The sequence below is a fragment of the Epinephelus fuscoguttatus genome, linkage group LG13, assembly GCF_011397635.1.
Source record: "Epinephelus fuscoguttatus linkage group LG13, E.fuscoguttatus.final_Chr_v1".
NCBI lineage: Eukaryota > Metazoa > Chordata > Actinopteri > Perciformes > Serranidae > Epinephelus > Epinephelus fuscoguttatus.
This window is the reverse complement of record NC_064764.1, coordinates 36,629,743-36,642,247: the sequence shown is the minus strand read 5'-3', so window position 1 is coordinate 36,642,247 and position 12,505 is coordinate 36,629,743. Positions and strand designations below refer to the sequence as shown.

General features: G+C 42.0%; 1 protein-coding gene across 1 annotated transcript in view; it reads right to left on the bottom strand.

Moving 5' to 3' along the window:
- Nucleotides 1-12,505, bottom strand: part of mylka (myosin, light chain kinase a) — a 77,556-nt gene that overhangs the window by 42,591 nt on the left and 22,460 nt on the right. The window contains 6 exon segments of the mRNA XM_049594377.1: nt 1,107-1,208; nt 2,816-2,860; nt 2,970-3,177; nt 5,287-5,484; nt 7,298-7,429; nt 10,238-10,357. Coding sequence (XP_049450334.1) covers nt 1,107-1,208; nt 2,816-2,860; nt 2,970-3,177; nt 5,287-5,484; nt 7,298-7,429; nt 10,238-10,357 — 805 coding nt within the window.

The following is a 12,505-nucleotide window of genomic DNA, read 5'->3' as shown; positions in this document are numbered from 1 at the left end:
CAACAAAAAGTACAGATTAAAAACACAGAAACGCCCCCTTACACCAGTAACGTAAGTTCGCATCTTAGCTAAAAGCAAAGTTTGCATCGAGAAAAGTTACACTAGCATTAATAAAGTAAGTTTGGGACAAAAATAGTAACATCAAAAGAGAAAGTTTAGCATAAAATAAGGTAAACATGCAAAAAACGATAGGATAAAGGAGTGAGGTAAGCTAAAAAAGTAACAGCAGCATTAATAAAGTAGGGTGAGGTTGGTGGTAAGGAAAAAGTGGAACATTCAAACAACGTTACCATAAAATTTAAGCTAAAAAGCTGAAAAAGTAAGGAAAGCTAAAAAAAAAAAAAAAAGTGATGTAAGCATTAAAAAAGTAAGGTTAACATAAAAAGGTAACATTAGCATGCAAAAATAAACATGCAACATGCAAATGTGCAAGAACGTGTTAGAACTAACAAAGTAAAGATTCACATATACAAGGAGCATTAGCACTAAATAGCAATGTTAGCATTGCAAATGTAAGTTTAGCATGAAAACATAATGTGGCAGTAAGCTAAAAAGTAACATTAGTCCTGACAAAGCAAGTTAAAAAAGTAAGGCATGCTAAAAAAAGTAGTGTTAGCGTTAACAAAGGAAACATAAAAAAGTAACATTAACATTGCAAAAGTAAGTTAAGCCTGAAAAAGTTATCTTAACATGAAAAAATAAGGTAAACATGCACAAAAAAGAAAAAAAAAGTTGGCATGAAATAGTAAGGTAAGCTAAGTTAAAGTAATGACAGCATTAAAAAAAGTAAGTTTACCATTAAAAGGTAAGGCTAGCTAAAAAAAATATATAACGTTAGCACTGACAAAGTAAGGTTCACATTAAAAAGTAACATTTGCAATAACATAGTTAAGTCAGCATTAAAAATAACATTAGCATTGCAACAGTAATGTTAGCATAAATGATTTTAGTGTTAACAGGCAAAACCTGACTAAACAAAATGTGTCACAGGATTTAGTAAGTGTTACTGATCATTTAGACAGGATAATGAATCATTATTGTTCTGTTACCCAATAAGAGAACGAATAAAGAAAGCTACTGGATCATTCAGGTGAATGAAGTCTCACCTGTCGTCCTCTCCTGCTCCTCCTTCTCGTCCTCTCGTCCTGTCCGTTTCTCCACCAGTGACGGACAGACAGGCCAAAGCGCTGCACTCCCCAACATTGTTCCTGACACACAGACAGGCAGAGCTTCAGTGCCTCAATCAACAGCAGAACCCCTTAGAACCCTACCTTGTATTCATTCTAGGGTCCTCCCTTGTATCCAAGTATTTTACCTAGCAGTCATTACAGTGCCCCTCAAAGTGTCCCAGTACCCTGCCTTGCATTCTTTCTAGTGTGAGTGCCCTTTAAACCAAGTACCCTACCTAGTATTCATTGATGTGTCTTCCCTTATATCCAAGTATCCTACCTAGAAGTCATTACAGTGCCATCCCTAGTGCCACAGCACTCTAACAAATATTCTTTCTAGTGCCGTCCCTGGTATCCAAGTACCCTACCTAGTAATCTTTAGTGCCCTAGTATGCTACCATGTCTTCCTTACAATGTCCTCCCTAGTGCCCTAGTACCTTACCAAATATTTTTACAGTGCCCTCCCTGATACCATAGTACTATACCTAGTATTTTCTGCAGTGCCTCCCTTCAGACCCAGTAAAACTACATAAGTATTTCTGAAGTACCCTGCCTGGTGGCCTAGTTCGCTACCTAGTATTCATTGCAGTGCCCTCCCTGATGCTTTAGTACCCTACCTAGTATGCCCTCCCTTGCACACAAGTTTCCTACCTAGTATTCTTTGCAGCGCCCTCCCTTGCGCCGTCTGCAGTATCCCTGCTTGTTCCCTGCCCAGTACCCTAAAGCTAATACAGTTTGTTAAATACTTCCGTTACACACATTTAGTTTACTCTCAGCAATCTTCCTTACCCTTCCCATTACCCTCCTCAGTACCTTGCTATCTTCCCTAATACTATATTACCCTTCCTATTACATAAGTACTACCTTGTATCTTACTTATTAAATTTCCTACTATTCTAATAACCAACCAAGTGCCCTAGTGTGTAACCTAATTCCAGCCCTTCCCTGAATATGCTCGTACCCTCTCTAATACTATTATTATTCCACCTAGGCAGTGTGGTACTTCCTGTGATGTATCCTACTGCTTTATTCACAACCACCACATTTGTACGTCGCTTTGGACAAAAGCATTTGCAGAATAATTAAATGTATCTTTACAATATTATCTTGAACCCCCAAAGCTGAAGTGAATCTTTCCACATTTTCATGGCTTGTGTAGTCCATGTTATGTACATCCAAGTTTAATGCTTGTCCGTGTGCACTGGCTGTCAGAGTGCTATAAACAGAACTATGTTTGGGGGTATTTTAAGAATCTTAACATTCTACCCAGTCCTACTTTCATGGCCTTCTTTAGAAGACTGGTACCATACATATGATTTAAAGGCGCTCCATTAAAAGTTGGAACTACTGTGGCATATCTGAACCTTTATACCTCATAAAAAATAGTGAAATAAAAAGTGAAACCACTGGGATTAATTGGGGGTGATAGGGGGGAGGGGCTACAGTATGTGAAGAGGTTGATGGATAGATTATGGATGGATAGATTATGGATGGATTTATGGATGGGGGAGGGGTTGTGTTTAATCCTGACTTCATTTGTGTACTGTAGATCATAGAGGATTATTTTAGCATGTTGCTCAAAACAGCTGCTAGTATTTGTAGTTGTCTCAATATATATGCTGACTGCTGTCATTGGCTTGGCTCACCTCAGAGTGATCAGGTAGTCTCCAGCATGATGCTTTTTAACTCTCCTGATGAAGAAAAAGAGGTGGTAGGGTTTGTAAGTATTGATTAGATCCTTGTTGGATCCCTATTGTTAGCATCTAAAGATCTGTTTGATATTAAGTGTAAGTGTTTGACCTGATCAGCAGTGAGATGACATCCTCTTTCTGCAGCAGTTCGTAGTCTCCTCCAGAGGTCAGAGGTCGGCTCAGGTCAGCTCTGGTCCAGGTATACTGGGGGAACGGATCTCCAGCAATGGCGCAGGACAGGAGGACGTGCTGACCCACAACGGCGCTCACCAGTTTGGGTTTGGTGATGAACCAGGGCTGAACGCCGTCCTGAGGCTCTGCCACAAAAACACAACTATCATCAGAACTACAACAGGGTAGTGCAGGAATGAGTCCTAAAACCCTGAAATGAGTTAGCATGTTAGCACGTTAGCACTTCCTGTTCCCTCGTCTTGAAGTCAGTGAGATTTTGGTTAGATGTCTGAAATACAGTCTGTGGTTAACACAAGCTAAGGAGACTTTTATGTTTCATTCTATGACATAAAAAACATCAGTAAATACCACACTGTGAATTCAAAATGTGTCTTGCAAAAGGCGGTTGTTGACAAGTTGCTAACTGAGACTACAGAAGGTCATTATGGTGGTGACACTGAATCATGTGACCGTAGTGTAGCCTAGTCAATAATCATGAAAATGGTGTTAATTTGTGAAGGTTTTCTTGCTCAACAAAATGTGCAACTATCAAAAATGTTATTATTTTCTGCAATAATGCAAAATCAGATCCGATAGTCTTTTTGACGAGGGAACCAGGGCGACACCAACTTCCGCACCGGCCTACAGAAAAACATCATCCCTGGAACATTCCTCTATACCTGACACCTTTATTAGGGCCGTCCCCCCAAACAGATTTGGTACTGCCAAAAATGTCTTTGTAGGTGTAATTGTTGTGTAGCTAATTGAGCTAAATGACAAAGCTAACGTTAGTGTGCTACTATCTGAAGAGAAAAAAAGGTGATATGGAGTACGGTCCACATGTCTGACCTAAAACGTCATAAAAGCTGTTAAATAATAACTTTGAATCACATTTCACTAAAATAACAACAAACCTCAAATTATGAAATATTATGACATTTTATTAACATTTAACCCTTTGAAACTTTAGAGCAAATTGGCTTGATTTCTTGTAAAAACAAAGGAAGAGCAACAAAAGATGAAATGAAATTAGTAAAAGAGAAAATAAAAAAACAAGAAAATTAGCAAAAAATAGAGAAAGAATGTTAAAAACAAGCAAACAAAGAAACTACCTGGAAAGAGTGCTTAAAAATTCCAATAATTCTGTAACACAATTTCAAAATGTGTCATATAAATATAGTTTTTTCCCTAACTTTTTTCTTTTTCTCTATTAAAAAAAAAAAAAAAATTCTATATATTGCAATTTGCTGGACATTTCCTACCAAGTTGCTCATTGCCTTTTTCCCATTTATATTAAAGAAATCGCACCAATTTGCTCGGGTTCAAAGGTTTGAATACTTGCAAAAGGCGTCTGAAAGCAGCACAAGAAAAAGGAGGTTGTTCCAGGTTTCAAAGGGTTAACACAACAAATAAGATCAGTATGCTTAGCATAATCAGAAATAACCCTCTTAATAAAAACTTTGTGAAAAGTACTAACTCTAAAACACACACAGATTTCTCCACAAATAAAACTCATACCTACATTTACCAAAGATTTATCGTTGAGCCTTGAAAACCGTATGTTTGAAAGTTAAGCTAGATTGTGATGCTAAAGTGATGGTATTTACATAAGAAAATATTCTGGTTTTTGCCATTATTTCAAAAAAGACAATATTCCTGATAAACTGTTTAAAATTTACTCATTTTCCATAACCACTTATCCTTTTGGGGGTTGTGGGGGGAGGCTGGAGCCTATCCCAGCTGACACTGGGCGAGAGGCGGGGTTCACCCTGGACAGGTCACCAGACTATCACAGGGCTGACACATAGAGACATAGAGGTCACCAATTAACCTGCATGTCTTTGGACTGTGGGAGGAAGCTGGAGCACCTGGAGGAAACCCACGTTGACACAGGGAGAACATGCAAACTCCACACAGAAGGGCTCTTCCATCCTGGGTTTGAGCCAGAAACCCTCTTGCTGTGAGGTGACAATGCTAACCACTGCACCACTGTGCCACTAATTCAGAATATCCTAATAGAATATGCTTTTTACATGACCAACAATCAATTCCAGAATACTGTCATATCTTGTATAAGAGCTGAATATTGGTGTGTATGTAAACATAGTTTACAGAGTTAATTGCTCCTGATTGGACGGTGCGACAGATGTTTCCTAGCAACAGATTTAAACATTAAATTAAGTCTTTACTTACTGATACATTTCTGAAGTTTTGATGGTAAATCACCAGGTTGAAACCAGTTCCTGAGAACTCACCCTCCACAGTGAGCTGACACTGGGTGTGGTCCTCTCCGTACTGGTTCCAGGCCTGGCAGCTGTACGTCCCATTGTCCTCAGGGAAAACCTCCTGGATCAGCAGAGTGCAACGGTTCTCCTCCCTGAGGAGGTGGAAGTCTTCAGACTCTGTCACTTCCTGCCCGTCATGGAGCCACACCACCTCTGGAGGGGGGTTACCTGAAGAGCACAACCACTTCATCAATAATCATCAATAATTGGGCTAAACCATCATCCAGCAGCACTACCTGGCTGCTGCCGCAAAATGTGTATAGACCCTTTTACTGTTAGTAAACAGTATGATGTTTTTTGGTGGGCGGGGCATAGCTGGAGGCAAAACAATTTTCTACAGACATTAGCTAGCGCTAGCGAACAAGTTCTGCTGGTTTGTTTTAGACAATGGAGAAAGTGCAAAAGCGCACTCTGGGGTAAACTGGACTGTTGATAAATTCTGAGCACTGTATGAATGTACTGTTCAGTTATCCAGAGCACCGCACTCTCAGAGCAGCAGAGCGCCGAGCGCAGTGAACGTGTGATTAACTTAACCATTGGTTCATTCATGTAGAAATATAATGCTCCATTTCTTCCACCAACAGGGCTCTCATTTTAGTGTAGAGCGTCAGACTGAATTTACCAACGCACCATGTCAGGTCACTCTCTCTCCGGGACCGCCAGTGTTACTTGAATAAGTAAACACTGACCAACGGGACCAGACTGGCCGACCCGTATGCTCACAGGAAGCCAATCTTACAAAGGAGGACCACACTTGTTTGTTTTGCTATGGAAGCTAACGTTAGCTAATGTACTAAAAAGTTAGCGTTCCAGAGAAATCCAATATTCCTCTTAATCCCTCCCCAGTTTCTGATGAGGTGGACATGATAACCCTTAATACACATAACCTTATTCATCCCTACAACAGGAAATACTTTTTCCCTAACCTGATATGAAGTGTGCGCTGCACATTTGAGCATTTTTGATGATGGCCTCCGTCCAGTCCTTTGGTCTTATCACATTTAACCATCTTTGTTTTTGTTGACGGGCAGTGGCGGCTGGTTTTGAGCCATGACTCCTTCTATTCTGGCTCCAATAACACAACAAGACAAACACATTTTAACACTCCTGTGTAGCCTACAGCCCTGTGGGGGAGAGGCAGCTGCATCTCCAGGTGATAACATGACGTCATTGTGATGTCGGCCCTAAAAAGGGTCTATGACAGAAACACAGCGTGTGTGGACTCTGTGGGCGCTGGTTGTTCGTTGACGTTAGCCGACTCCATATTTTAGCTAACGTTTGTTTGTTGGGCACTGTTAGCGCAGAGCTGAGGAAAGGCAGGAAACTATGGACGTTCATGAAGTCACATCCTTCAGCGAAAAAATTTGTCCCGAGTCCTTCACATAGAAATCAGTCCACAGGCTGTTGGAGGCAACTGAGGCAGTCGGTTGCGTCTCAGTTTTTATGATACGTAACAACCTGTTCGGCCATCGACAACAAAAAACCAATAAACACATAAATAAGTTTGTTTTTGTAATAAATTTAAAATGAGAGGAAACAGTGTGATGACTGACAGCAGCTCTCAGGTAGCAGCAGACCTGATCCTCACACAGCTTATATGGAGAAAAGCCTCGGTGGAAAATCATTATGTAACACACACACACACACACACACACACACGGCTGAGTTCATAATATGGAACCTTTAGCTATTGTTCACTTCTATAGTACATGATAATCATCCCATAACTCACACTGCTGTCAGATCAGTGGAACAAGAACCAGAACATAAACACACACACGCACACACACACACACTGAACACACACACACACACACTAACACAGAGGAAATGAAGAGGCCGGACTCATCCAGAGTAAATCTGTCCTCATCTCATCTCTAACATCTCCCTGGAGATCTGACAGGAAATACCACAGCTAACAAACGCGCGCGCGCGCACACACACACACACACACACACACACACACACAGCGTGGTCGTACCGGCCAGCTCCACCGTCATGGTAACTTTGCTGCCGTCCATCACCTTCACGTCAGCAAGGCAGCGTATGAATCGAGGAGCCTCACACACTCCTCTGACCTCTGTGACCTTTGACCTGCAGCCCTGCCGTCTGTCTGCAACACATGAAGAAGAAACGCACACCTGTTCAGTGGCACGTCACATGTCACGTCACGTCACATGACCTTTGACCAACACAATCTAATCAGTTCATCGTTGAGTCCAAAGTGTTCTTGAGATACCGTTTTCACCGTATGTCTGAACGGACAGACAAACTGAAAACATCGTGCCTCTGGCTGCGGCTGGCGCACACACATAAAAACATCCTGTCGTCATGGAAACATTCTAACTAGCTCTGCATCACCCCCTGGAGGACTAACATTTGTGTGTAGGAGCACTGGTTGAGTTCGTTCACCTGGTCGTGCCTCTGTGTCACCGTCTTCATCCGTGTTCTCGAACATGTGTGGATCATGTTTGTGACCACAGTGTTTCTTTAAATCAAACTTTATTTAAACTCACAGTGACGTTAATAACGACACTAAACATCCTGCGTCTGAACAGAGACTTCCTGTACGGGAAGTCATGTGACTCATTTCACATGTTCACAGTTAAACTGTCTCATGTTGTTGTTTGTTTTTCAGCCTCCTTTAACAAACACCATTTCCCATAAGCCCCTCCAATTTTTTTTTTTTTTTTTACCACTTTTAGGCTTTTACTTCCTTCATATCTTTCCTCATTCCCTTCCTTCTTTCTCTTTTCCTTCTTTTCCATTTTCTTTCTTCCTTTCTTTCCTTTCTCTCTTCCATCAGTCTTTCCCCCCTTCCTTTGTTCTTCCTCCCTTTCTTCCCCCTTCTGTCTTCCTTCTTTCCATTCCATTTTCTTTCTTTCTTTTCTTCCTTCCTGTCTTTCTCCCACTTCCTTCCTTCCTTCCTTCTCTTCTTCCTTCTTTCGCTCTTCCCCCTTTCCATTTTCTTTCTTCCTTCCTTTCCATTTACTTTCTTCATTTCCTTGTCCTCTCTCCCCCCTTCCTTCCCTCCCTTCTTCCCTTTTATTCAGTACTCTCCTCCTTTCCATTTCTTCCTTCCTTCCTTCTTTCTTTCTTCCTTTGCTTTTTCTTTCTTCCTTCTCTTCTGCCTTCTCTCTCTTCTCCCTTTCCATTTTCTTTCTTCCTTTCTTTCCTTTCAGCCCTCCTTCTTCCTACCTCCCTTTCTTCCCCCCTCCTTCTTCCCTCCCTCTGTCCTTCTTTCTTCCTTCCTTCCTTCCCTCCCTTCTTCCCTTCCTGTTCTTCCTTATTCTCCTCCTTTACATTTCTTTTTCCTTCCCGCCTTCCTACCTTCCTTCTTACTTCCATCATCTTCTTTTTGTTTTATTCTTTCCTTTTTCTTCTTCCTTTCTTCTCTGACCTCCTATCTTTCTTCCTTCCTTCCTTCCTTCCTTCTTCCTTCCTCTCTATGTGAATACAGAGTGTGTACATTATTAATTAAGTGTCTCTTCTCTGGTATCTCTGATATGTACACAGAACAAAACCTGTTTACACACATGCACACGTATGTGCACACACATGTTAACACACACACACACACACACACACACACTGTATATTCACACTCACACATGCACACATATATGCACACACATGTTAACAAACACACAAACACACACACACACACACACACACACACACACACAGATGTTGGGAGAGAGAAAAGGAAATCCAGACTCCATATATGGAGAAAGAGGAAGAGGACAGGATCTCACACACACACACACACACACACCCCTCCGTCCTCTATGTGGACAGAAGTATGTGGACACTCCGTCCACGTCCTTTGCTGTTCTTTTTTTCAGTCATTTTTTGTCTTCTTGCTCTCATGGATCCACTGTCTCAGTTTACTGACGCTCTGTGGGGACGTTTCCTGCTGACTGTCACAACCAATCACAGGTGAGGTGTGTGATATCATCAGGCAACAATCTAGCCAATGGGAGGTCTCGTATGCTAAACAACCCTCATTCAAAACAAACCTCACTGAACATCATTAACATCACAACAAGACAAAAAAACAATTATTAATATTATAATTATAATTTATTTTATTTTATTTGTTTGTTTGTTGTTTTATAGCTGTAGCTTCATCACTGCCAGAGAAACAATTCTTTTTGCCCTGCTCACACTGTGAACTAACCCTGGAGAAACATAAGTGAAATAGAAAATAATAATAACAATAATAATAATAATAGTCTGTTATAAATCCAGCTCCTGCATTGTCTCCACAGAGGAAATCAATACAGTAATAATAACAATAAATAATATTAATAATACAGACGTGTGTTGTGACAAACAAGTGATGGGTTAAACCACACATAACTAAAAACAAACTTCGATATTCTCACAAAGACACTTTCATGTGACGTCGTGTTAATCTAAACTGATGGACATGAACGTTAATGAGACTGACGTAAACAAACTCTTCTCAAAAAACTTTATTGTCCACACATGGACATCTGGTCTGACGGTCAAGAGGGTCAGACTGTGGGAAATACTCTGTGTGTGTGTGTGTGTGTGTGTGTGTGTGTGTGTGTGTTCAGTTGGGGATTTCCTGCTGCAGAAGGACTTTCTTCCCTCTGATTGATTTTCCTTATAAAGTTCTGATGATGATGATGGTCTCTGCTCTTCATCAGCAGCATGGTGACAGTGAGCAGAAACCATCATCATCACCATAATGATGACTCACTGATGAACTGAGCGCTCAGAGAGGCGGACACAGGTGTGTGCAGGTGTTCAAACAACAAGTCAGTTATCAAATGAAGGGGCTTCAGTTTGAATCAGAACTCTTCCTCCTCCTCTTCATCATCACTCAGTATTAAGGCATAGTGTAAGTGCACTTAAGGAAGAAGAGTAAACAGTGCATTAATGTGAGTCTGACCTTTGACCTGGACTCTGGCGCTGCTCTCTGCTCTGTCATCATGCCGTGATGTGCTGTGGACGGTCAGTGAGGCCACGCCCTCGACGTATGAGGAATGAGTACTGGCTGGAACAGGACTCTCTGAAGGACAACGGAGACTTCATCATCATCATCATCATCATCATCATCTTCATCTTCATCTTCATGTTATTGTTGTTAAAACAAATAAATCTGCATCATCCACATACATTTGTATCAGAACTGCAATATTAAACCGAACAGTAAAGGACCTAGTGTGGAACCCTGAGGAACCCCAACGTTCTTTTAAAGGGCCACTGTCTAAAATGGGTTGAAAACCATTGAAAACAGTGACATCAGTGGTCAAATTCTAGATTGCAGGGCTCACTTGCTCACCCCTCCCGTCGGGTAAATGACAGTGGCCTCGTAGGGACAAAAAGCCTTGCGCAGACACGAGTTTTTCAGGAGTAGGTCTATCTAGCGACGAGGTGAATGTTTATTTAGAAATCTAAACCATGTTACGATATTGTAATGAATCCCTCACGAGCAGGAGACCAGAGGAGCGTTCAGGAAAAAGGCCCGTTTATTTGAGCACTCCAGAAACTCCGGTAACACTCCAGGGTGTAAAAGACTCCGTCCCAAACTCTGACTCTTCTAGCGTAACACACACACTCCATACACACATTCTCGTTTACAATACCAAGCGGGTACCCCCTCCCCCCTCTGCTCCACCAATCTCCAGCCCGCACACTGACTGACAGTGTAGCCTGTAAACAGAGCTCAGCTGTTTTTTTAGCCTAGCAATATCTCCGGACTGTAGTAGCTGCAATGGACGACTTTGAACGCAATTTTGAAGAGTTTCTTGTAGCGGACACAGACCCAGAGCCATACCTGTTTGAGCCGGAGCATACAGATGAGGAACTTGGATGCTGAGCGGGCGAGATGAGAGGCTGCACAGAATGGGATTCGGTGCTACCATCGTTGGGGAGATATATCATCAGGAGGAAAAGCGCCGCAGAGAGTGCATCACAAGGAGTGAAGTTGTGTCTTCTTTTCCTCGCAGATGATGGTTTGGGTTCATTCTCTCCTGTTGCGTGGTAAGTGTGGTCCATTCACAAACTTTATAACTAAAAAAATTTTTCACTACTCTCTGTTGATGAACTACTAACACTCTGCTGTTTCCTCCTCCTTCTTCCTTCCGCTGTCTTCGTTGGTTTATTTATACACGCGAAATGCGTTTTCTGGCTGGCTGGATTGTCCACTCGGTCTGCCGTACATACATGGCGGCGCAAGATAGCGACCTCTCTAAAGCAAGGCCCTTGCTATATATATACAGTACAGGCCAAAAGTTTGGACACACCTTCTCATTCAATGCGTTTTCTTTATTTTCATGACTATTTACATTGTAGATTCTCACTGAAGGCATCAAAACTATGAATGAACACATGTGGAGTTATGTACTTAACAAAAAAAGGTGAAATAACTGAAAACATGTTTTATATTCTAGTTTCTTCAAAATAGCCACCCTTTGCTCTGATTACTGCTTTGCACACTCTTGGCATTCTCTCCATGAGTTTCAAGAGTTAGTCACCTGAAATGGTTTTCCAGCAGTCTTGAAGGAGTTCCCAGAGGTGCACTTGTTGGCCCCTTTGCCTTCACTCTGCGGTCCAGCTCACCCCAAACCATCTCGATTGGGTTCAGGTCCGGTGACTGTGGAGGCCAGGTCATCTGCCGCAGCACTCCATCACTCTCCTTCTTGGTCAAATAGCCCTTACACAGCCTGGAGGTGTGTTTGGGGTCATTGTCCTGTTGAAAAATAAATGATCGTCCAACTAAACGCAAACCGGATGGGATGGCATGTCGCTGCAGGATGCTGTGGTAGCCATGCTGGTTCAGTGTGCCTTCAATTTTGAATAAATCCCCAACAGTGTCACCAGCAAAACACCCCACACCATCACACCTCCTCCTCCATGCTTCACAGTGGGAACCAGGCATGTGGAATCCATCCATTCACCTTTTCTGTGTCTCACAAAGACACGGCGGTTGGAACCAAAGATCTCAAATTTGGACTCATCAGACCAAAGCACAGATTTCCACTGGTCTAATGTCCATTCCTTGTGTTTCTTGGCCCAAACAAATCTCTTCTGCTTGTTGCCTCTCCTTAGCAGTGGTTTCCTAGCAGCTATTTGACCATGAAGGCCTGATTCGCGCAGTCTCCTCTTAACAGTTGTTCTAGAGATGGGTCTGCTGCTAGAACTCTGTGTGGCATTC